Genomic DNA, 25,320 nt, shown 5'->3' on the forward strand with positions numbered 1-25,320 from the left:
CGTTACCGCTACCCGTACCGCTACCGCATACCCTCCGGTGTGGCCAAGCCTTAAGAGTTGGATTGAATATTTTTGTTCGTTACTTAAGATAGTGGTTTTCAACTTTCCATACCATGTGTTTTCTGGTAAATTCAAGTCTCACCTCGTTATAATGCTGCTGTTAATGCGGTTCTTTCATCATAACAAAAAAAACTACACACAACTTAAACAAATCATCATATTTGACCGGGTTGATAAGCCATCTTCCTTATGTGATGCAATAATTGCACTTTCTTGCGCTGATTTCCGCGAAAAATCTTTAAATAAACAATTGATTACCCTCAATTTTGGTTCCAATCAAATTATGATTCATAAATATTATTTCAGTATCGAATAGCAAAAACATTGTACCTAACTAGATTGAAAAAAAAAATCAGTGTCATTTTTCGCACATTTTGCACTGTCTTTATAACAAGATATAACAGACAAATTTGTATCTCAAATTCTTTTGTGGGTGACCAATTCTTTATTTTTCTATTTATGAGGGTTTTCAATTACCGAAGTTTTCTGTTAGCAAAATTTTTATTATAAGGTCAATGAAAATGTCATTTTGAAAATTTTAAAATGACTGTCTTTATACTTATTATGATTTCAATGAATTGCATTTAATTCATTAATTCATTCACGTGTGAATACAATGTTCAATTTATTATTGTACATTTCATACTTTGTCGAGATACAATATAATGACGCCAGTGCGGTCAACTCTTGAAAGTTCAAGTAAGAAATACACCGCACCATTCCGGTTAGCTACAGCATATTTTTTATGTGCATTAATAAAAAAAAAAGTTATCTCAATCTGCAAAAAACAATCCGAGAGCACTGGTGGTGTGGTATCAGTGTTTCATTTATTTTTTATTGGCGCCAAACTTTGGAAATTTTTAAATTACACGTATAGCATGTTCCAGCTCAGCCCTCGGTGTTCATACTATTCAGGTGATTTAATTTTTAACGCATATTTAGTCAGTTAAGATCTGTTGCTAAATTGAGTTCAGCAAAAAAAATATGCTGCTGGTGTTTTTAATATTATTGGTGGGATCTGTGATGTATGTGATATTTTATTTTATTCAAGAAATAAAATTTATATTTTTACATAAATTAAAATGAAAAAAAAAAAGAAATAAGTTATCGAGTGTTATTATATTTTTTTTGTTTTATAAGCAATGTGCAAGGTCACCAATAAAATATTAATGGAATTTTTGAATCCATTTGCAGTTTCTTTAAATGAATAATTGTGTTCATACAAAATACCGATCTATAAACCTACGGATAAATAAACAATTGAGGGCACGAAAACTTAATACAAAATATTTTTATGGTTTATGATTTTTTAAAGTGGTCGTTATGAAAAAAAAATTGTGGATCATGTTAATAAGAGAATAAGTGTTGCAATAATATCTGATATTTTTGTCATTGGAAGAATTTTAAATGATTTAAGATACATTAAAAACTTTTATATTTTTTTTTATAAAGGTTTCTTAAATATAATTTTTTACAGTAAAAATTCTAATTTAATCATTTTAACTTATGTAACTTCATTATTTTTTCCTAAAAAATCATAAGAATTAAATTATTCAAAAAAATTATGAGTTCACTTCAAACAGAATAACAAAACAAAACATAGGTTGACTTAGCGAGTTTAAAGTTATAAGTGAGCCGACAAGCTGTTAAGATCTCGATGTCGCACAGTGTGTAGTCCCCTTATGATAAATCATTTTTCTTTTTGTCAAAAATTAATATTTTTGCTATTAAAATATAATTTAGAAGTGTCAACTCATATGAAAACATATTTATCTTACAAAATAACCCAGGTTATGTATTTAAAATATGATCCGAAACATGAGAGTGTATATTTCACGTTTGGTGAATGTTTGAAAAATTTTGTAAATGTTATTTTGTTTATTTGAGTGTTGTTGTAAAACGTACAACAAAAAAAATTTAAACTTATAAAATTATATATGAGTTATTAAAATTTCTGTGATAAATAGCCAAAAAAAAACTTTTTAATTTTTAAACTTAATTTAAAAAAAAAACATTGAAAATCATATCGATAATTTTTTTATATTATTTTGCCTTAGGTCTATACTTATACTATATTGGCAAAGTCTGGTCTGCTTCTGTTTGCGATTACCAGAGATATTTACATTTATGTGCTACCAGTCAAGTACTCAAAATAATTCATTTTTTGAGAAACAGCTTCAAGGGGATCACAAAAATAAAAATATCGATGTTTTTAATAATTTTTAACCATAAAAAAGTAACAAAAAGCTGTTTATGTAATTAAAAATATTTTACATATTGTTTTCATCAGGAAAAAAATTATATTTTTCTGCATACTAAATTTTTAATATAATTACTTGACCCAGCCGAACTCTACTGTGTATTATAGCGTATTCACCAACCTCGCCGATATAAGAAGTTACGAAAATGCCAATAAAACGTCATTTCAAAATTTGAAAGCGATTGACAAAAAACTATTCGAGATTTGCTATGAAACGCAAATATACACACGATTTTATTGTATAGAGAAGATAAACAAAACAAGTTGATTTCCACTTAAGTTTTCTCAAAGTAAAAAAAAGATATTGAAAAGATTTAAACAGGCTTTAAAAGAAAACATTTAAGTCTTTTAGAAACTGTCACAAATTTATTTAAAATAAATCACCACGTTTAAGAACATAACCTCAAAAACTATTAAAAAACGACATTTCAGATTTTCTAACGGGAATATTTCAAAAACGCGATATGATAGAATTTTTCTGACTTCGGATTCGAGTTCAGCACACCAAAAACCTTACGAAAAGTATATTTTGGTTTACCTATATATAAAAAAAAATTAATTTTGCTCACCAGTGTCTTCTTCAAAAAATGTTAATTTCATAAATTATACAAAAAAAAAGTTATAGGTTGTTCAATTTGTTAATTTGTAATTTTTTTTCTATTCCTGCCATAAACACACAAATAAAAAATATCAAAACTCCAAAAACTTAGCTGCAAGTATTTATGATAAACTTTTGTATGGGCTCGACACACTGTGTGTCGTAGGGACCTTTAAACTTACCCACAAGCTAATAAAATATGAAAGTAGTATTTTTTATTAGTTATTTTAACAACAGGTAAACACTAACCGGCATGGATTCCAATGACAAAAAAATCGCCCTTTAACGTCTTTAATGCCATTTTATGTAGCTACCGCTAAAGATGGTAATTACACCTTTTCCTTGTCAATAGATAGTTCTTTCCGGGTAAATAACCCACAAGATATTATTGTAGAGTGTTTTAGATTATTGCTAAATTGTGCAAAACATAAAATAATAAAACAAGCTGTATTGAAACATTTGAAAAAAGTAAAATTAGAATTTCTTTACACAGGTGTTTTGAAGATTTTAAAAATTTCTGAATGTATGCTATTGAATGTATACTATTTTTTATCTCATGAATTGATAGTAAAAGATTCTTTATCTCTTATTTAACAATAAAAATAAATGAATTTTATTATTACTTGTTATGAAGTATTTTTTATATTTGTATACTTTTATTTCTGTCTGATATCAAACCTTTTTCAGCTAAAATTTTGTTTTATTTTTGCAAAGAAAGGTTAACATAGAATGTATCAATATAATATAGTAAGCATTATGACTTTGACTTATTCTCTCGCGAGATTAAATTAAAATTTACTTTGACTATACACGGTGTCCCAAAAGTTAACGTCGAAACGAAAACGGTAGATAGGGTAGGTGGTATCAGAAAAATAATAAAAAAAATCGCAGCCATATATTTTGGGAGTTATGGGCATTTGAAAAAAATTCGAAAATATGGTCACCCTATGACGGTTTTTCATGTGCCGTGACTACAAATCTTAATTTTTCTCATTTTTTTCTTTTGTTACGGAACCTTGAATAACCCTGCTATCATTCAATGCATTCAAAAATTTTAACTCAGCTGCATCAGTTTTAAAGAAAATATTATACTTTTTTACTTAACTTAGTACTAACAAAATTTACATGACTCTAATTCAATGAGCCGTAGTGTAAAAAAAATGCACTACGATGTTTCGGCAAGTTGCCTCAAAAGTTGTTGTGTTCAATTCTCTTTTCAAAATGGTATAACATTGTTGGGAATATTTCATAAATAACCGAGATAAATTTTTTTTTGTTAAGAAATCCGACTTTTTTTTAGGTAATTTTTCCTCTCGTCTTTTATGTTAAAAACACTTTTTTAATATTCTGAATATTAAAAAAGTTACAAGCCAAGAAAGTAAAAATAAACCGAAAAAATGACAATTTTAAAGATTTGAGCACTTTTTATCAAAATTATGAAAAAACGTATTGAGAAAAGATTATACGCCTTAAAATTCTCTACAACTCTGCTATACAACTTTTTTTTTCTATCGCTATAATTAATAAATTTATTAATACTTTTTTGTTAAAAAATACCCCTTTTTTACGAAATGAAGAGACTTAAATATAAAAAAAAATTGCAGGTCCTGAATTTTCTCTTGTAACATAAAGCTATAAAATACTCACTAATCATTTAAAATTCAAGATTTGGTAAAAAAAAAATTAAGAAAAAAGTAAAGATAAAAAACAAAAACAAAAAAGAGCATTTTTAACAAAAAAAAAAGTATTAATAACCGTTGTATTTATAGCGATAGAAAAAAAGTTGTATAGCAGAGTTGTAAAGAATTTTAAGGTGAATAATCTTATCTCGGAAGGTTTTTTCATAATTTTGATAAAAAGTGCTCAAATCTTTAAAATTGTCATTTTTTTCGGTTTTTTTTATAACTTTTTTAATATTCAGAATATCGAAAAAGTGTTCTTAGTATAAAACGAGGAAAATAAAATTCAAGATGGCGGCCGAAAGGTGAATTTCGCGAGTACGAAAAATCAGCGTAATGATATTCAGCCAATGCTCTATCGAATGAGCAAAAAAAATTTGGTTGTGGTACAAACTGCTGGGTCAAATTATAAATGCACTGAACTACTGTGAGAAAAGTAACTTTTCTTGTCAATGAAGGCTATTTAATTATTTGTGTTACAAAGTATGGCAATTACCGTTAAAAAAACGGTCCACGAATATTTTTTTATTTCAAAAGCACGACCTTTACTGCTACATGCTTTTTATTTAATCAAAATGTGTTATTTTTTACTAAAAATAGAAATAAAAATAGAAATAAAACACTCTTATGGGGTAAAATAAATCAACTATTTTTCATCAAAATCTGTAAAAACACACCGTTTTGAAAATATATCACTTCAAACTCGCATATGTTTTTTCTAGAATTTTTTTATTTGTTATTTTAATCAAATTATCTGATATTTTGAAATGTTGTAATGTCTAAAAGGTAAGTGATTAAAAAAAAAAGTTTGTATTACAATTTTTTGTAAAATAACCTCAGCTACAATTTTGTGGAACATAATTTCTGTCTAACACCTACCGTTTTTTAAATAAAAAATGTTGTTGCTTTTGACCCCTTAAAATGGGACTAGTGGACAGAGGAAACTTCAGGACTTTTTACAGATTGTAAACACCCTAACACCAAGCTGTATACCAAAAATCAGCCTGTTACAATGTTTTTGAAATATTACCGTTAGAAAATGTCAAAAAACGTCATTTTGACTGTTTTCGAGGCTATGTTTTTATGTGGGGTAGTTCATTATGAATTAATTTGTAACGGTCCCTATAAGAGCTAGTTTTATTCTTTCAAAAAATATTTATATCTTTCCGATATCTCTTTTACTGCCCGAGATATTTAAAATTTATGTAGCGGTCTTTGAATCAGAAACAACACAGGCCAACAAAATTAAACTTTTTTTGCCACAAGAACCAAAATATACTTTTCTAAAAAAAGGTTTTTGGGTTACTGAACTCGAATCCGCAATCAGAAAAATTCTATTAGCCTTCGTTCTTGAAGGCAAAAAACGGTTTTTTTATAACGGTAATATTTCAAGAACGGAGGCTAATAGAATTTTTCTGATTGCGTATTCGAGTTCAGTAACCCAAAAACCATCAGAAAAGTATATTTTGGTTCTTGTGGCAAAAATTCTGTGACCAGTGACTTAAACTTTAGATTTAATTTAGTTTCTCTTTGGCTTACTAACTGAAACTTAAGATATCTCGAGCAATTATAGAGATATCGGGAAAATTTAAACAGTTTTGGAAAGAAGAATATCTTTTCTTATTATCACCGGTACAAATTTGTTTATAATGAATAACCCCACATAAAAACCGAAGCTCGAAAACAGCCAAAATGACGATTTTTAGCATTCTATAACGGTAATATTTCAAAAACGGAGGCCAATTAAATTTTTCTGGCTTCAGATTCGGATTCAGCACCCCAAAATACTAGAAAAGTGTATTTTGGTTCTTGTGGCAAAAAAAAAGTAAAATTTTGTTGACCAGTGCTATCAGAGAATCAAGGCGTTTCAATGATATCCCAGTTGTCAAATTCCGACAAGTAGTTTAGGTGTTATAACAGATGAATACAACTGCATAGATAAACTCATACAAACCAGTCAAAAACTTAATCCTCTTTGGAACTTGTTGAGCAAACGTCTATTTTACCCTTTACCAACTGAACTATTGAAAATAAATATAAGTTTGTTTAACATAATTTATTTATTTTTTTTTTTTTAAGATCTCAATGCATTGCGACAAAAGACCAAACAACATGTAGTCATCCTGCAAAGGGTAATCCGAAATTTCCATCAAACTTCACCTTTGGTGTAGCAACTGCAGCATATCAGATTGAAGGTGCATGGAATATCGATGGCAAAGGTCCATCAATTTGGGATGACTTTACACACAATTATCCGCACATGATAGATGACAGAACAACTGGTGACATTGCTGCTGATTCATATCACCGTTTTAATCAGGATTTGAAGGCGTTAAAAGAACTTAAGGTATGATGATTAAACAATTTTTGCACTCAAATAGTTACCAAAAGCCAGAATAACACTTATTTTTTTATCACCCAGGTCACTCACTATCGTTTCTCCATTTCTTGGTCAAGAATCTATCCAACTGGTGATATTTCATCAAGAAATCAAAAAGGAATCGACTATTACAACGGTGTAATCGATAAACTTCTAGCAAACGGAATTCAACCCATGGTCACAATGTTTCACTTTGATTTGCCTTTTGAGCTTCAAAAAATCGGTGGTCTAGCCAATCCTCTTATAATCAATTATTTCGTCACATATGCAACTGAATTGTTTGAAAATTATGGTGATCGGGTAAAATCTTGGGTAACTTTAAACGAACCCTTACTTTACTGCAAGTCTGGCTACGGTGAAGCAAACTATCCACCTCAAATTGAAGGAGCTGGAATAATTGACTACCTTTGCATGGATCATTCATTAAAGGCACATGCTGCTGTATATCGTGTTTATAAATCGAGATTCTACAACAGACAACATGGAAAAGTGGGAATAGCTCTAGACAGTCAGTTTTCACTTTCAAATGATTCAGCTGTTGTCAATCGGGCTATGCAGTACAATGTAAATTTGTACCTAGACAAAATAAAATTAAGACTTTTATCACCTTATCTTTCAGTTAGGATTCTTTGCTCATCCGCTATTTAGCAAATCCGGTGGATATCCAAAAATTCTGGTAGAAGAAATCGCAGAAAATAGTTTGAAAGAAGGCAGAATTGAATCTCGACTTCCAGACCTTAGTGGCAAATGGAAGCATATTATAAAGGGTGCAGCTGATTTTGTAGGTATCAACTATTACACCAGCAGGTATGTTGTTCGGGCTAAAACACCAAATGGAAAGAATCCATCATTGGAACGTGATTATGATTTGGATGAAATTAGTGATCCGAAATGGACAAGGGGACTATCACGTTGGTTGTATTGTGTTCCAGAAGGAATGGAAAGTATTTTGAAGTAAGTTAATCTTTAAATGCTTAGGGTTTTTTTTATAGAGATTTTCTATTTTTAAAGGTTTATTCGTGATGAATATGATAATGTTGAAGTTATTATTACGGAAAATGGTTATTCTGATAAAGGAGATCTGAACGATTTGGATCGAATTCATTATTTAAAGGTAAGACTGAAAACTCTTTACTTGCTTGAAAAAAAATTGGAAAATAATTTTAATTACAAAAATCTATGTTTTTTAGAGTCATTTACAAGCAGTTTTAAATGCTATTAACGATGGTTGCAATGTTAGGGGATATATTTATTGGAGTCTCATTGATAATTTTGAATGGCAAAGAGGGTATTCCGTTAAGTTTGGTCTATATTCTGTAAATATGAGCAGTCCGGCAAAAGAAAGAACACCGAAGAAATCGGCAGAGTACTACAGAAGGATTATTGAAACGCACAGTATTCCAGATGATATTTAAGATTTAGTTGATTTTTTAAGTATTATTTATATTTAAGCGATGGTATTCAACAATTGTTGACTTTTAAGGTTTTACAAACAGACCGAAAATTTATTTTACAACGAAATATTTTTTTTTTTTGTTATCTAAATCAATATTAATATTTTATATCAAATTTTAAGTATATATGTAAACTAACTAATATAATCGAATGATTTTTCAAAAATTCTTTGAAAATGGTTAACACATAACTAGAGAGAAATATTACACGACTGGATTGCACCCATGTAACTTGCTCTTATGTATGTATTTATGTATAAACCTTGAATTGTTAAAACAACTTATTTAAAAAAAAAAATGTAATAGGTATATTTAATTGTAGTACAGGTAAAATAGTACATAAAATCAAGAAATAAAACAAAATTGTTCCACTCATGAAACTTGGCAAAAAGTTTGCTTTTGGGATAAGAACCAAGTACAAAAAAAGTCTATAAAAAAAGTTGGATGGAAGGGTGTTTTTTCGCGGACAAGAGGGAGGGGGTGAAGGTCAAAAATATACTGAAAAAAATTGTTTGTTGAATATCATCATATGACACATGTTTTAAAGGTATTTTTTGATGCTGAATCTAATGACATAAAAATAAAGTCAATACGATTGCTCTAAGAAAAGTTATTTCCGATTAAAAGCCAGGGTGCTTGTTTTTTGACCTCAACAGGTAAAATATAACCGAAACCCATGTGAAAAACATGCTACACTGACAAAATTTGGGATGAAGGTTTAAGATAAAACAGGGACAAAGGATTCATAAAGTTTTTAAAAATATTTTGGGTGAAAGGGTGTTTTTTGATAGGTTAGTAAAGTAAGCCATTTTTAAAAAAATATGAATTATCATTTAAAAAAGAGATTTTGAAAAAAATCATCAATACCTACAGCTACATAATATGTTTTAATGTGGGTTTTTCATACATAACTTTGAAACGGGAGAAGCTATCAAAAAAAGTATATAGATCACTTGTAAGTTTTGTAATTTCCTAAAAAAAATGTTGTGACACTTTTTTCTCTGCGATATATCGTTTAGAAGATATCGCGATTTTAAAATATGTCAAATGTCAAAAATACCAGTTTTTTGCCTATTACTTTGAAACGATGAGTCCTATCGAAAAGCTGTCTTTGAAAAACTGGTAGATAATGTGTTCCTTTATATATCTACGTTTTTTGTTTTTTGTTAAATTAGTCTTATAAAAAGAAAAAAAAAATTTTTGATTTGGTCAAAGTTCAAAAATTGCGATTTTTTTTACCTAGCTTCTAAAATATGAGTTTTTTGACATATATTTTTAACTTATATCACAGACTTTATCGTTTTCCACAAAATAGCTGAAGATACGTTTTAGTAACACTTATCGTTTTAAAGGTTGTGCGTTCAAAAAAGTGGTTTATATAGAAAATATAGTTTTTTGTCTATTTACGTCAAATGGTCAGTGTTATCTAAACAAATTTTTATACCATGTGTAGATTACATATTTCAATACAGTTTTTATTTCTCAGAGCTGTAATTTAAAAAAGAATTTTTTTTAATTTGGACAAAAATAAAAAAATATCAGTTTTTTACCTATACTTAACTTTTCTAAAATACAGTTTTTGAAATATATTTTAAATTTATTTTAAAGCCCATCATATTTTCCACAAAAAATATTTAGCAGTGCTTTTTCATAGCTGCCATCGTTTGTATGAAAAACCTACATTTTCGACATTAAAACTTGAATAACTTTTTATGCACTTTTGGGGACTTTTGACATTTTACTTCAATCGACATTTAAATGCTCTGTACCAATTTTTAACTCTATGCGAATTATTTCTGGGTTTGCCCTTCATTATGTTTAATTTATCTGGACTATTAAGCAACAAGCAAAACATAATAAATATATTCGATTCAAGGCAGGTACTTTGCTTTAACAGCGTTAAAAAAAAAGTAATTAACCCTTTCTAACAACTATGAATATCAAAATTAGTGCACCAAATTTCATGACTTTTCGTCAAGAAATGGCCGTGCAAACGATTTTTATTGGCAAATAAGTCGGTGGTACAACTTTACTTAAAATGTATTAATTCAAGATTATATAACTTGTAAACGTATTTTTCTGCTTTAAATTAAGTGCAGTTGTTTTTGCATTGTATTTGTAGAGTATAACGAACTCTTTTGAATTAGGGTCTCCGTTATAAAAGAGCTATATTAAAAAATTAAAAACAAAACTTTCGAAATTCCGTAAATGCCGCCTGTACCAAATTTAAATGAAACCGGTCTTTCTGTTCAAGTTATAAAATTGGTATTGATACAAAAAAAGTTATTTAAAAGCTTTCCTTTACGTGTGCCACTTTTTCTAAAAATGTAACTTAAGCTTAGTTCTCGTAAAACTCGGGGATAAATTTAAGAATGTGATAAGGTGGAGCTCAATCCCAACATCCAATGCAAGGTTCGATCGTAAGAAAAAGTTCGTTCACATCGAGAATTTCCACCATAATACCATATTTATAATGAATTAATGGAAAGGTACAAGAAAACATAAATTATAAATTTCATTTCCTTATTAATCTCATAAATTATAACCTTGATTTCAAAAAGAATGCAAAAAAAAAATCCCATCCACATGCAAACAGTCAAATATGCAATACATTTTCACATGTTACAGATTGCAGCCTGCAGGTATTCAAACTCAAAGTGTCAATAATCGCATTACCAACCACAAGTTAATCGTTAATCCTGCTTTATCAATGATTACACAAATCGAATAATGGAACTGTGACCCATTTTTTATAGCATCAGGCTACATGCGAACAGAGTCCGACATCAAACAAAACAGTCTGATAAATGTTTCACAACAAATTCCGTCAGTCAGTGCAGATCTTCAGGCCGGCTGTGACATGAGTAACTTACGGTCAATGTTCTTCGTTGTGGGATTTTTAGTGTTTGTGTTTCTTCATTTTAATAAATCTTACAAAATCTTTTTTTTTTTATTTAAATATTTTTTCATAAATCTTGTAGATATTTAATCAGTCAAGGTGCAGCAGAACCTTGCTTTTTAGCTGCCAAAGGAAGCCCAACCTTTCCGGCTAATTTTAGCTTTGGTGTAGCAACAGCCGCTTATCAAATAGAGGGCGGATGGAATGCAGATGGCAAAGGCCCATCCATATGGGATGACTTCACTCACAAGAATCCAGATAAAATTCGTGACAAATCTAGTGGTGATGTAGCAGCAGATTCTTATCATCGATTTGATCAAGATTTACAAGCCTTGAAGGAACTTAAGGTAAGTTAAGGTTTTAATTCCTAAATCAATCCAAAATTGAAATAAGTTCATTTTTTTACTTTCAATCATTGAATTCATTCAAATAGCAAACAAAAATTACATTTGGGTACCTATTTAAGATTCGTTACGGGCCACAGAACTTTATTTCACAATTACAGTCAATTCAATACATAAACAAGCCGTGCCTTTGTTTATACATTTGTAATCAATCTTTCCAATTGTAACCATCCTTTTTATATTTAAATATTTTAAGATTAAATCTGGTTTAAATTTAGCAACAGTGCCCAGTTTGTTTCCATTGCAGATAAGCAAATGAAAAAAAAATTTTAAATGATTGTCATGCAAGCGGCTGCTGATTAAATTTTTGTTGACAAACAATGATACAGATTCATTTATATTTTTGTTATTGATTGCATTTAAACAATGAATGATAAGTCTAATAGTTTTGTTGGATGGGAGTGGACACACTTGTGCTACCTACTTATTTGTAAAAGTGTTTAATCTTTTACGCACAGAATTTATTTGCCGATTGCTTTAATTGTGGGCGCATCGGATAGTGGAATAATTGCTATTTATACATGATGTGTAGATACAAAATCATGTTATACATACATTTGAAAAAAAAACGGAACTGAAATAATATTCAAAATGCATAAATTTCAAAATAATGTCGTTTTCGATTGGCTCTCCGGAAGCGTCCGGAATCATTCAAAAGCCCCCTGAAAGCGTTTTATTCGCACGAATATGACAGACAGAACGCTTCTTAGAAGAGAAATTCTCTTCTCGATTTAAAATCGGAATTCAATCGAGAAGCACTAATACATGAATATTTAAAAGTCAAATTAATCACTCAATCAATATTTTTTTTTTTATTTTTTGAAATAAATTATTGTTTTCCGAAGTAAATTTTTTAATTAATTTTCGAACTCACTTAAAATATTTTGGAAACCAACTTCTTCATTAATTTCTTGAACATTACCAATTTTTAAAAATTTAAAACATTTCATTTGAAAGAAAAATAAATTAATATAAATATTTGACATTTGAAATTTCAAAGAAAAACACAAAAAAAACGAATTGAGTGGAAGCGATTTGACCTGTTCTAGTGATGGGTAGGACACGAATTTAAAATGAGTTTGTATGAGGTACTCATTTTTCGAAATGAGGTGGTACTTTGTCCCACCTCAAATGTCCCATGGGACAAACCAATTTTAGTGGACGATTTCGATTACAAAAAATAAAAAAAATTAAAAATAACAATAACAAACCTCATTCAATTTACAACTCTTTCTTATTCTTCTTTTTCTTTTTTTTTCTTTCATTTCTTTCTTATCTTTTTTTTTCTTTCTTTTATTTCCTTTCTTTCTTTTCGTTCTTCTCTTTTTCATATTTTTATTATTGGTTTCATTTTAGTACATTGTCGTATGTCCTCCTCGTTTTCTTTAAAAAAAAAAACAAACGTCACGTCCTCCTCCTCATTACTTCTAATTTTCTCCCCTCAAAATACGTACCTACTTCAAATGTCCCATAACACAAAACCTCATACATTTATTTATTTTTCATTTTAAAACATTGGTGGCGCGGTACATTCATGATTTTCCTTTTCCTCATACACTCAATTTCATTCCTCATCTGCTCATCATCATGAGAAGAGACAGAGAGAAATACGAATAAGTTTTTTTCTGGAGACGAAAGAGTAAAGAGATATTTTTTTGTTTTTGTGGTGAGGTGTGAGGTAATACATTTTTTTGCTTTGAGGTGATGGGACATTTCAGAGTGGTGTATGGGACATTTGTATTGCCTCATGTATGAGGTACCCATCACTAACCTGTTCCATTCGATTTCAGAATGAGTGAATCCTTGAGTGAAACCAATCGAAAACGACATTAGACTTAGATTGAAAACGGCCCTAACGATTTTCATAACAAAATTAATGTCGTTTTCGATTGGAAACCACTCATTCTGAAATCCAATAAAACAGTTTGAATCGCTTCCACTCAATTTTGTTTTTTTTTTTTGTTTATGTTTGTTTTATTTGAAATTCAAAATGTCAAATATGGCATAGGATTTGAAAAATAATTTATATTAAAACAAAATTGTGCCTAATGTTCGACAAATTAATGTGGAATTCGTTTTTTAAACGTTTTTAAAATATTTTAAAAGCATAATTGAATTGTTTGAAAGTAAATTAACAAATTAATTTAAAAAAATAAAAAAAAAAGTGAATGAAAAACAATAAAAAACATGATTGAGTGTTTATTTGACATGTGAGTATATATGTATTAGTGCTTTTTGATTGGATTCTGTTTTGAAATCGAGAAGAGAATTTCTCTTCTCAGAAGCGTTCTGTCTGTCAGTTTTGGGCGAATAAAACACTTTCAGAAGGCTTCTGAATGATTCCGGACGCTTCCGGAGAGGCAATCGAAAACGCCATAAGTCTTATTTTTTGATTTGTTGTTTTTTTTTTGTTAAATTTGTTAAATTTTTTTAATTCATCATTAATAAATGAGATCAATGTGCATACTTTTTTGGAGCTCAAAAACCAATAGAGTTATTTTTTTTTTTTCCTTTGGAATTAAAAGTATAAAAAATTTAAGCCATTCAGTTCTAAGTGAAAGTTTCTGAAACTCAGTCCTGCATTTCATTTGTAAAGAGAGTGGTAAATTTTTTTATAAGTTTTCAAAGTTTAAACTTAAACGGTCACTTTGGTGTATGTGTAACTTTTTTTTACTAAACATAGCTTAACAAATAATGAATACATTTCTTTTGATGGGTCAAAATCATGAAGATAGGAAACTTCAAGGTTCGAATTATAAAAAAATTCACTTTGTTTATTGACAAAAAAAAAATTGGTGCTCAAAATCGATTTATGCATGTTAGAAATACCTCCGTACAAGTGTTTTTTTTTTTTTTCTTTACTTTTATATTTTTTGTTTTACTTAGTTCATATTCCAGCCATGAGAGAATTCTGATTAAAAATACCAAATAACAGGTAGAACTGTGTTGGTAATACTATTATTTATTCAGATTCCTAAAACGTTCCCGGAAATGACGTTCTTAATAAAATTTTTTATTATTTTTTATCTTTCATTTTAAAACGAAATTTTTTTGAAATTATATTGTAGTGGCACCGATTTTTGATAATAATTACACAAACAAAAATAAAATGCACGACTGGGTCGCACAAACTTGCTCTTAGAGTTAATGTTGCTTAAATTTTAGAGACTTTTTATATAGGAATTTGGAAAATGTAGACGGTACCTACAAAAAAAAACTTAAATTCGTTTTAAAAAACAAATAAAATAAAATCTGAAATCAAATTGTCCCTCAAAACAAGTATGCAGTTTTGATTGATATACAAAGATGCAAAATCGTTAGAGCCGTTTCTTAAAAAACTAATTTTTTATAAATATTTTTCTTGAAAAAAAGTTTTAAAATAAAATTGGTATGCCATTTTGTAGAAATCACTAATTAACATCTTAAAACAAAATTTCAACAAAATTAAAGGTCCAGGTATTCGAAAATTTGATTTTTCAAAAAAAAATTTCAAATTTTTTTTTTTAAATCCAAAAATTATTTTTTTTCGAAATTTTATTTTTGGCTTATATTGAAATTATATAAATGATTCTTCACAAAAAGTTTCGTTGAAATCGAATAGGCGGTTTCGGAGCAAATCGGATTACAAAAAAAAAAAAAAAGGGTTCTATGGCAGGTGCCGTTGATCATGATTTTCCAAAAAAAAATTTTCATTAAAAGATAGATCTTGCCTTAAAACTCACATTTGAATTTTTTAAACAAAAACGTTGGAGCCGTTTTTGAGCAATTACAATTTTACTAAAATCGTTGTATGTATCACAAGTAGGTACGGTTATTTTTATCCAAAAAAAATTAATTCCAAAAACCCCTCTGGAGAGTCGCCAAATAACGCTACATACCAAGTTTGACATAAATCGGTCTATCCGTTTAGGCTGTAGCTCCTTATACAAACAGACAGACAGACGGACTTCCGGGACCCACTTTTTTGGCATTTTCTATCATCGTAATGTCATGGAAAAATGCTATCTCAACTTTTTTTGTACGAATGCATAACTAGTACCGGATTTTCTTAAATTTGCCTTTTTTTGCGTTATCGTAAGAAAGTATAGAATTTATACAAACAACTCGATTCATGTCCTTCTGATTTCAAATATATGTTCTTAATTTTGCCTTTATTGACTTTTTACCCTTTTTGCCTTTTTTACTCATCGATGCCTATTTTGTCTTGTTTGCCAATTTTGTTTGTTTTCTTTTTTTTTTTTTTTTATTTTTTAAAAGAAATCTTGAACTAAATTTCATTCACCTCAGATGAGATTTTTAGCTTAAAAATATGGCCGTAATATAATCTTAAGACAACAAGTTTGCTACCACTGACCACATTCGAAAAATAAAGTGAAATATCTTCATATATTTTTGTACAAGAAAATGATGAGCCATTAAAGAGTTATAAAATACTTAACTCAAAACACAATCTTTCCCACTTAAATCATATGGAAATTGAAATTTGTAATGCGGCAGTTTTTTAAATTAATATCAAGGGCTGTAACTTTCACAGGATTTTTTTTCAAACAAAATTTTTTTTTTATCAGTCTAGTAAAAATATTTGAATTAAAATGTTTATTTGTTCCTCCGATAAGAAATCAGAAAATTTACTGATTTACCCCCTGTCAGACTTTTCAATTTGATATGCATATGTGCCAACATGGCGTATATCTCTACACTGAGGGAAAAAATAAATTGAAGTTGAAACGTCGTTGTTTCAAAGTTGAACTACTTTGATTTATGTGACTTTTAAGGCCCATTTGCTGAAACGAGTCATAAATATTTAAGTATAACTTATAGTCTTAAGTTTTACTTATTCGTTTGCACCAAAAATATTCTTAATCATAAAAGTTGCTAAGTATGACATATATTAGGGGGAAGAATTTGTACATCCTAAGTCTCTTAGGTAAGACATAGAGCCTGAAGTTTGTTTTGACAAATAATTTTTCTGTGAATAAAAATAAATAAATTGGTAAAGATGAATTTTGAAATCCTGGATTTACTTGAAGATGATGTTGAAATTCTCGAAATTTTAGAAGTAGGAGTGCCACGCCAAATATATGAGAGAAAAGAATATTTCTATTCTTTTGATAAGCTTTCTTTTTATAAAAGATTTCGTTTAACGAAGGATATAACAGTTAATATTTTGGAGCAAATCGAAAGCTCGCTTGAATGTCCATTAAACCGGTAAGAAAATATACATATGTGTATCTATAAAATGCCATATGTCCAAATTTAAAAGATATTATTAGGTATGACAGATAAAATTTCATATTTCAGTAATAATTCAATTGCTCCTATTAACCAACTTTTGGTTGCTTTACGTTTTTTTGCTACTGGGAATCACCTTCTGAGTATAGCTGATTTTGGAGGGATGCATGTATCGACAGTATCAAGAATTGTTTTGCGAGTTTCAACTGCATTAGCTAGACTTGGAGTAAATTACGAAAGTAAGCGAGAGTTCTTCCGTTTTTATTTTAGATAGCAATGAGTATTGTTCGCTAAATTTTGAACTCGGTAAACTAGCCGCTATAAGGTCTACGGCGAGTAGACCAATTGTTTTCTATGCATCTATTTGCGCCTTGTTTTTCTGAGTTTTTAACCGGAAGTGTTGCATTTTCGTCCTCTTTTAAACCAAAATGTAAATCATTGGCAACTTCCAAGGAATTTGGTTTAAGTTTCTTTGACACAGGAGCCCTAAGTTGGTCTGGCTTGTATGTTGACCAATCTTCAACTGAATTTTCCAACTCTGGGGATTCCTACATTTATGTATATTAAATTTACATGCATATATATTTTAAGTTGTATGTAAAATAAATTTTTTTAAAACCACTTACATTTTCTTTATCTGTTGATACCAAATTTATGAATAAATTTTGGACTGAATCACTGTCGAACGAATTAGGTAATCCATGCACAGTTTTTGGGTTCATAATTGTAACCGCGAGGTCAAAATTAGGATCCTTAACTGTATATGGATTACCACCTCCTGTTTAAAGTGCTGAAAATTTTTCTGCTGCAGCTTCTTTTCTTACATCTTTTTTGTAAACTATGTAAATTTTCTTCAGCGCTTCCGTGGTTCTATAACAAGCCATTCCCGATTGTGCATTGAAACTATTTGTTATTCTAACCCAGGCTTGCTCCTTTTCTTTCCATGTTGTCCCGTCTCTTTTTTTTGTTTTCTACTACATATATTTTTTTCCTCTGACACACATTGCAATATTATCAAGGGGCACGGTAGTGCCCAGCCAAGTTCTCTAGCAACTTTGGCACTACACCCTTATTTACAGGAAACAACTCAGGGCATTTTCGACCCCCCTCTAACTTCCACACCAAAGATGCCAGAAATTTCAAACTCGCTACATTTGTTGAGCTGGCCAAACCCAAATTCCTCACAAAATTTCAGCTTCTTAGGATGAGTAGTTTCTGAGATATAGGACTTCAAAAATCGCGAAAACCGTAACTGACTGACTGACTGACTCACTGACAGATCATCAAAATTATGGAGAACTTCCCGCTATCGTAGAAACTTGAAATTTTACATGGTGATAGGACTTATGGTGTATACAAAGGAAAAAATCGAAAATTTGAGATTTTCAATTCAGGGGGCGTGGTACCCGCCCATTTTCGCCGAATTTTCATCAATTATTATAGAGCACTTCTGACTATCGTAGAATCTTGAAATTTGGTAGAATGGTAGAGCTGGTAGTTTATATAAAGGAAAAAATTTAAAATCTGAGAATCTCAGCCAGGGGGCGTGGCAACCGCCCATTTCCGCTGAATTTTCATCAAATATTATAGAGCACTTCTGATTATCGTAGAATCTTGAAATTTGGTAGAATGGTAGAGCTGGTGGTTTATATAAAGGAAAAAATTTTGTATTTGAGAATTTTAGCCAGGGGGCGTGGTAACCGCCCATTTTCACTAAATTTTATCAAATTTTTTAGAGCACTTCTGACTATCGTAGAATCTTGAAACTTGGTAGAATGGTAAAGCTAGTAAGTTATACCAAATAAAAAATTTAAAATTTGAGAACTTTGGATAGGGGGTGAGGCAACCGCCCATTTCTGCTGAATTTTCATCAAATATTATAGAGCATTTCTAACTGTAGTAGAACCTTAAAATTTGGTAGAATGGTAGACCTGGTAGTTTAAACAAAATAAAAAATTTTAAATTTGAGAATTTTAGACAAGGGGCGGGCGTGGTAACCGCCCATTTTCTCTGAGTGTTCATCAATTATAGAGATTTTAAGTTCCACAGCAATACCTTGCAAAAAGTAGTGAAATCACAACAAAAACATTACTGTTAAAAAAAGAGCCAAGTTCTCTTATGTTGAAGTTATGCTGGCACAAAAAGTACTGAAATGTAAAAGTGTACCAAGTTCTAAAGCTTGGCTTTAAATTTGTATAAATAAAATGTTTATTGTTTGCTTGGCAATTTTTCAATTAGCTTTAAAAATCGGCATAATAAGAAAAATTGTCAAGAGAACAATCAACATTTTATTTATACAAATTTAAAGCCAAGCTTTAGAACTTGGTACACTTTTACATTTCAGTACTTTTTGTGCCAGCATAACTTCAACATAAGAGAACTTGGCTCTTTTTTTAACAGTAATGTTTTTGTTGTGATTGACTTTTCATGGTTTGAGAAGTTTGGATTCCTTTTCCTTTTTTCTGCCATTTGGTATTATATGTATTTTTAAAACAACAATTATTTTTTCAAATCAATAAAATTTAATTTCAATTAATTAATAAACTGTCAAACCGATTCATTGCTGAGACGAAATATTATTTTTCCTAGCAACGTAGAATAAACTAAGTGAACCTAAAGAACTAAGTTTCTCTTAGAGCTAAGTTTGGAATACTTAAAATAAAGATTTATGACTCGTTTCAGCAAATGGGCCTAAGATACGAAACCATAAAAAATTAACCACGTTGATTTTAAAATTTCTTTCTTCAAAGCAAAATTATTCCGAATAATAGTTAAATCAATGTGGTTTTCATTGATTTCACTTTGTTTTATGGTGGCTTTTTCCTCAGTGTACACACACACCTATATTCGAATCTTTGAGCTTCCTTCTGAGTAGTTCAACAAATTAACTGATTTTTTAAGCTTCTGGTTTCTGTGGTATAGAAAATAGCAAGGGGTCAAAAATGGCCCGAAGTGATTCCTGTAAACAAGGATATAGATAGTGTCAAAGTAGCAAGAGAACTTGATTGGCAACAACCGTGATAAGTCACAGTAACAGCATCAACTTGCAGTCGAAACTTGATTCAAAACAAAATTCTATTCTTTTTCAGGTTGACCATTACCGTTTCTCAATCGCTTGGTCCAGAATTTATCCAACTGGTGATATTTCATCAAAAAATCAAAAAGGAATCGACTATTACAACAATGTGATCGATAAACTTATTGCAAATCGAATTGAACCTGTGGTAACAATGTTTCACTACGATCTTCCATCGGAAGTTCAAAAAATTGGTGGATTTGCCAATTCATTGCTTGTCAATCAGTTTGTTGTTTATGCCATTGAGTTGTTTGAAAACTATGGTGATAGGGTTAAAACCTGGATAACTTTTAATGAGCCCTATGATTATTGTCAAAATGGTTATGGAGATGCTAGTTATCCACCTCAAGTCTATGCTCCTGGTGTAGCGGATTACCTTTGTATAGATAATACATTAAAAGCTCATGCTGCCACCTATCATTCCTACAAATCTCGATTTGCTAAAACTCAAGGCGGCAGATTAGGAATCACTTTGGATAGTAGATTTTTCTTTTCAAGAACAAATGACGAGGACATTGTCGATCGAGGTATGCAATACGGTGTAAGTTTGTCGGAAATGATTGTTTCAGAAATAAGAAAAAAAAAAAAATATTGAATTTTTGACACTTTTTCAGTTGGGAATTTTAGCACATCCAATATTTAGTAAGTCCGGTGGTTATCCTGATATAATGATCATGGATATCGGAGCCAACAGCCAAAAAGAAGGAAGAATTAGATCACGTTTGCCAAGTTTCAAGAATAAATGGAGGGATATTGTAAGAGGTTCAGCTGACTTCTTAGGACTAAACTATTACTCTTCAAGATACATTAAACGGGCTTCTAAGCCGAATGGAGTAAGTCCTTCATGGGAACGTGACATGGATTGTGATACCTCGATTGATTCAAATTGGTTGAGAGCAAAGTCTGATTGGTTGTATTGTGTTCCTGAAGGACTTGAGGGAATTTTAAAGTTTGTTAATGAAAACTTAGTATTAAATTTAATTTATGGCTTCTTTTATTTTTTATATTTGGTTTTAAGGTTTATTCGAGATGAATATGATAATGTAGAAGTTATGATCACAGAAAATGGTTGGTCTGATGATGGAGAATTGATTGATGATAATAGAATTCGTTACTTAAGGGTAAGTTACATGTTTTTTTTTTTTAAAGCTCATTTGAATCATTTTAATAATTTTTTTTTTTATTTTCCAGAGTCATTTACAAGCTGTTTTAAATGCAATTAATGATGGCTGTAAAATTAGTGCATATACTCACTGGAGTTTGATTGATAACTTTGAATGGCTCAAGGGTTACACGTAAGTTTTTATTATTTTCTTTGAATTTTTGATAATATTAATATGTATAACTAATTATTTTATTTGCAGAGAGAAGTTTGGTCTCTATGCTGTGAATATGTCAAGTCCAAATAGAGAACGAACAGCTAAAAAATCTGCAGGATATTACAAACAAATAATAGAATCAAGAAAAATTCCTTCAATATTTTAAACCTCAGAAACTTAATAAACATTTTTATATTTAACAAACATAATAAAGACATACATAGTTTAAATTGAAACATAAATGGTTTTTGTTTTATAACTACCAGCTTAGCTCCTAGGATAAACTTGGTTTATAAAAATAAGTTAACATTCATAAATAAAATGAACGACTGGGTACGGCTTGCACTTGCTCTTACAATAAATACATATAAATGTTAAAGCTTTTAATAAACTTCGTAAAAGAATAATTTTAATTTAATTTTATAATTAATCTTACAAGGAATTTTAAATAAAGTGATTTTAAAATTACCAAAACACCTTTTTAAATGGTTTTAATCTCCAAATGAAATATGGCATTTGATTTTTTATTCAACAAAGATTTTTTTTGTTGTTGGAGTTAGAAAAAAATATTTTTTTTTTATAAATTTTTGAAAAGTTTTTCATAAAAAAATGATAATATGTATGCCATTTTGAAAAAATTATTCATTGATCCGTTTTGAAAAAAACTGATTTTTCAAAAAAAAAGTTTTGAAATTCAAAACTGATTTTTTTTTTCTTAAAATTTAAATTAAGGCTACTAAAATGTTTTCGCGCAAAAATTTTCGTTGAAATCGGTTAAGTGATTTACGAGAAAGTTAGAAATCAAGCAAACGCTTCTTTGGCAGGCGCCGTTAATAAAAGTCCAAATTTATTGTCATATGGCAAGTAGGTACACCGAAAAAAAAACCAATATCAATTTAACATTTTTTAAATATCAGCCAAAAATGCTCTATAAAATGTGTTTTATGATATTTAAAATGTTAAAACAACATTTTTATTATCAGGATGATATTTAAATGTCACATTTTGGATTTTTTTTTTTTTTGATATTTTATTATCATTTTTTCATATCAATTTCTCATTCTAAATTATTGAAAAATATTAAATAAAAAATTCCTAATGTGTACTAATTTAAAGGCGCTTTGTGTTTTTTCCAAGTAAAATGTATGATTTACTGAGAAAATTTGATCGGCACTTAGATTTTACTTCACATAGTTTGGGAGAAAATAACAAAACAATTATATCACCTATAATAGAAAAAATAATATCACCACTATTTTGTAAAGAATATTCCCTTTCAGTAATGTTTTGAAAAAAGAAAGAAAATTCTTAAAATAGTAAAAATAATAAAAATGAAAAGGAAAGAAATAGGTTTCATTATAATAAACTAAAACGTAAAATCTAGTCATCATTGATATTTTAACTGTCAAAGTGAAATTTTCACTATCCACTTAAACTTAAAAAAATGTCAAAATGATATTTTAATTGTCAAATTTTTTTTTTGGTGTACCTACCGGTGTTTTTGGTCTTAAAATTATAATTTTAATTTCACCTCATGAATCTTATTAGGTAAACTCATATCTACAAAGTTTGAAAAAAATCGCTTTAGTGCTGTAGGAAGGCTGCACAGCCCGAGATAAAGAAAGACAGACAGAATTGCGGAACCCATTTTTTTTTGCATTAGGTGTGTTTTTTATTACCACCGGGCTTAACTGGACAAAAAAAACGCCTCCGGGCTTAACTAGAAAAATTGGCAGCACTGCATATTAAATGTTCCGAAATCAGCTGATACAAAAATATTTAGAGTTGTCATATTTTTCGCTTTTGGGCTTTTTTGTGTGTTTTTTGGAAAAAAAAAAGTTTAACTAATAATTAAACAAATAGTTAAAAAAATAATTTTCATTCCAAACGTCAGTTTTCACGTTTTTAAACAAATTCTAAACAATTTATGAAAAAACTCATTTGGTAGCACAGATTTTAATCTGTCGAAAAAGTTAAGCCCAGAGAATTCTCCGGGCTAAACAACTAAGCCCGAGGGCTAAGGTGTTATTGTATTTAACATGTAAATTGCTTAGCCCAGACTGCGTTTTTTTTTGCCCAGTTAAGACCGGTTGTAATAAAAAACACACCTATTATCTATCATCGTAATTTCATGTCTGATTGTTATCTCGAGTTTGAACTTTACGTTTCTTTGAGGTTCAATAGTACTGATAAAAGGTCACCTTTTTGATTTTACGAGTTCTTCGGGAACGTCCAACATTTGCATGTGGAATTTTGTTCATACAATTAACCGTACCGCAACCGCATACCTTTCCGGTGTGCTCATTCCCTAAGTAAGATTTTTTCCTCCTCAAGAAGTATTGAAATTTCGATTTGATTTTTGAAGAGCTATCAAAATAAATCTTACGGAATAGTGGTTTTTCTTTTTTAGTTCAGAAGAAAGCTCTGATCAAAGTCTGAACATTCTGAGCATACTCTGAACATTCTCTGAACTGAAAGTGTTCTGAGCGCACTGAATTAAAATTTTAACAGATTTCAGAACAAACTGTCACCAAATGACATTTTATCAATAGTTTTGACCCAACAAAGGAAACAAAATTATGTTTTAATAACATATTACATAGTTTGAATTATTAAAACTTACCAACTACATCGGAGCCGACCATGGTATAAAAAGACAAAGTATGATCATTAGAGCCGCCATCTTACAAAATGGGGTAATAAGGTTTTGACGTTTAAAATTGGCAAAGTCAGAAGCAACAACAATTTCCAAGACAAATTTGTTTACAACAACAATTTCAAATGGGCAGCTGTCAAAACATTAAGTAACCATTTTTAAGTTTTGACAGTTCTCGATACAGAGTTTTTTCTAATGATCATACCTTCTCTTTTTATACCATGGGAGCCGACAGCTTCAGCAACCATTTTAATTCTGATTGTAGGTACATAATATTTTCTGTTTTTTTTTTCATTGACGTAAAGCGTTCAGGTTTTACTCAGAGCTCATAGTTCTTGCTCTGAACAAGCGCTGAACGATTTCTTAACAAAAAAGATACACAAATTTTGAGGCTCTGAACGCTCTGAACAAAACAGAAACACGATTTTTTTTTTGACAGTTCAGACTGTTCAGAACTAAAAAAGAAAACCCCTAATAAGCCACGAAGACATTCACAAAAACTATCTAAATTGTGATCTCCTAGGTCACAAGTTTTTGAGTTTTCATTATTTGTGTACAAATTTTTTATATACATAATAGGTGTGTTTTTTTGTTTATCTATATAGATTTTGTGCAAAAAAACGACATCGAGATTTTTGAATTCGAAACAATTTACGTGTTAAAAACAACAAAAACTTTATCTGTATAGATTTTTGAAAAATCCAGATAATTATCCAGATTTTACTTTCTCTCGATAAAAACAGTAGTGCCAAGATAGTTTAATTGTTGTGTTCATACAGAAATATCTGAAAATATTAACAAAAAAAAAAAAGCGGAGAAAACGAGGTTTGAAAAAAACTCTCATAGAAAAAAATAATCAAAAATTTGTTTGACATGGTTGCATTGAAATGTTAATATCTCGAGATATAAGCAATGCACTTTTCAGATAAAATTCTTAAATGGATCCTGATAAGATTGTTGAACAGATATGTATATAAAATTACCAAAGTTTTTTTCGAAAAATTAGAAATAAAAATAAAAAAGTTTTCACATTTGATTTTTAAAAAATCGAAAAAGAATTCAATATGGCTACCTTCAAACGCTTATAACACAAGAACGACGCAACCAATGTTAATGGTCATGGTCTTAAAATGTAGCTAAGAATATACAGATAATTCTTGGTTTTTTTGTGAAAAAACAATTTTTTTGAATCCAACATGGATGCCATGGCCATCATTGTATATATATTTCTATAGTACTATCATGAAGTCGAATTTAGTATTAGTTCATGTCGCCACTTTTTTGAGGTGGCGCTCAGTGTGTT

The 25,320-nt window shown here is 29.7% G+C and overlaps 2 protein-coding genes across 2 annotated transcripts; both read left to right on the plus strand.

Moving 5' to 3' along the window:
• The first annotated feature begins 951 nt into the window (after nt 1-951).
• Nucleotides 952-8,811, plus strand: LOC129911604 (myrosinase 1-like). Its single transcript, XM_055989455.1, has 6 exons — nt 952-1,085; nt 6,677-6,944; nt 7,020-7,541; nt 7,597-7,931; nt 7,989-8,091; nt 8,168-8,811. Exons 1-6 carry the CDS (start codon nt 1,045-1,047, stop codon nt 8,390-8,392), a joined length of 1,494 nt encoding a protein of 497 aa, XP_055845430.1. The 5' UTR covers nt 952-1,044; the 3' UTR covers nt 8,393-8,811.
• A 2,372-nt stretch (nt 8,812-11,183) lies between these two features.
• Nucleotides 11,184-21,603, plus strand: LOC129908793 (myrosinase 1-like). Its single transcript, XM_055985554.1, has 7 exons — nt 11,184-11,335; nt 11,413-11,677; nt 20,056-20,583; nt 20,657-20,991; nt 21,061-21,163; nt 21,234-21,337; nt 21,407-21,603. Exons 1-7 carry the CDS (start codon nt 11,199-11,201, stop codon nt 21,525-21,527), a joined length of 1,593 nt encoding a protein of 530 aa, XP_055841529.1. The 5' UTR covers nt 11,184-11,198; the 3' UTR covers nt 21,528-21,603.
• Nucleotides 21,604-25,320: the final 3,717 nt, after the last annotated feature.

Source organism: Episyrphus balteatus, chromosome 2 (assembly GCF_945859705.1).
Source record: "Episyrphus balteatus chromosome 2, idEpiBalt1.1, whole genome shotgun sequence".
In the NCBI taxonomy this organism is placed as follows: domain Eukaryota; kingdom Metazoa; phylum Arthropoda; class Insecta; order Diptera; family Syrphidae; genus Episyrphus; species Episyrphus balteatus.

Coding starts and splice junctions, on each gene's coding strand:
- LOC129911604 (XM_055989455.1), top strand. CDS start 1,045: ATGCTGCTGGTGTTTTTAATATTATTGGTGGGATCTGTGAT. Junction 7,932..7,988: donor GGAATGGAAAGTATTTTGAA/GTAAGTTAATCT, acceptor CTATTTTTAAAG/GTTTATTCGTGATGAATATG. Junction 8,092..8,167: donor ATCGAATTCATTATTTAAAG/GTAAGACTGAAA, acceptor TATGTTTTTTAG/AGTCATTTACAAGCAGTTTT.
- LOC129908793 (XM_055985554.1), top strand. CDS start 11,199: ATGCGAACAGAGTCCGACATCAAACAAAACAGTCTGATAAATGTTTCA. Junction 20,992..21,060: donor GGACTTGAGGGAATTTTAAA/GTTTGTTAATGA, acceptor TTTGGTTTTAAG/GTTTATTCGAGATGAATATG. Junction 21,338..21,406: donor GAATGGCTCAAGGGTTACAC/GTAAGTTTTTAT, acceptor TTTTATTTGCAG/AGAGAAGTTTGGTCTCTATG.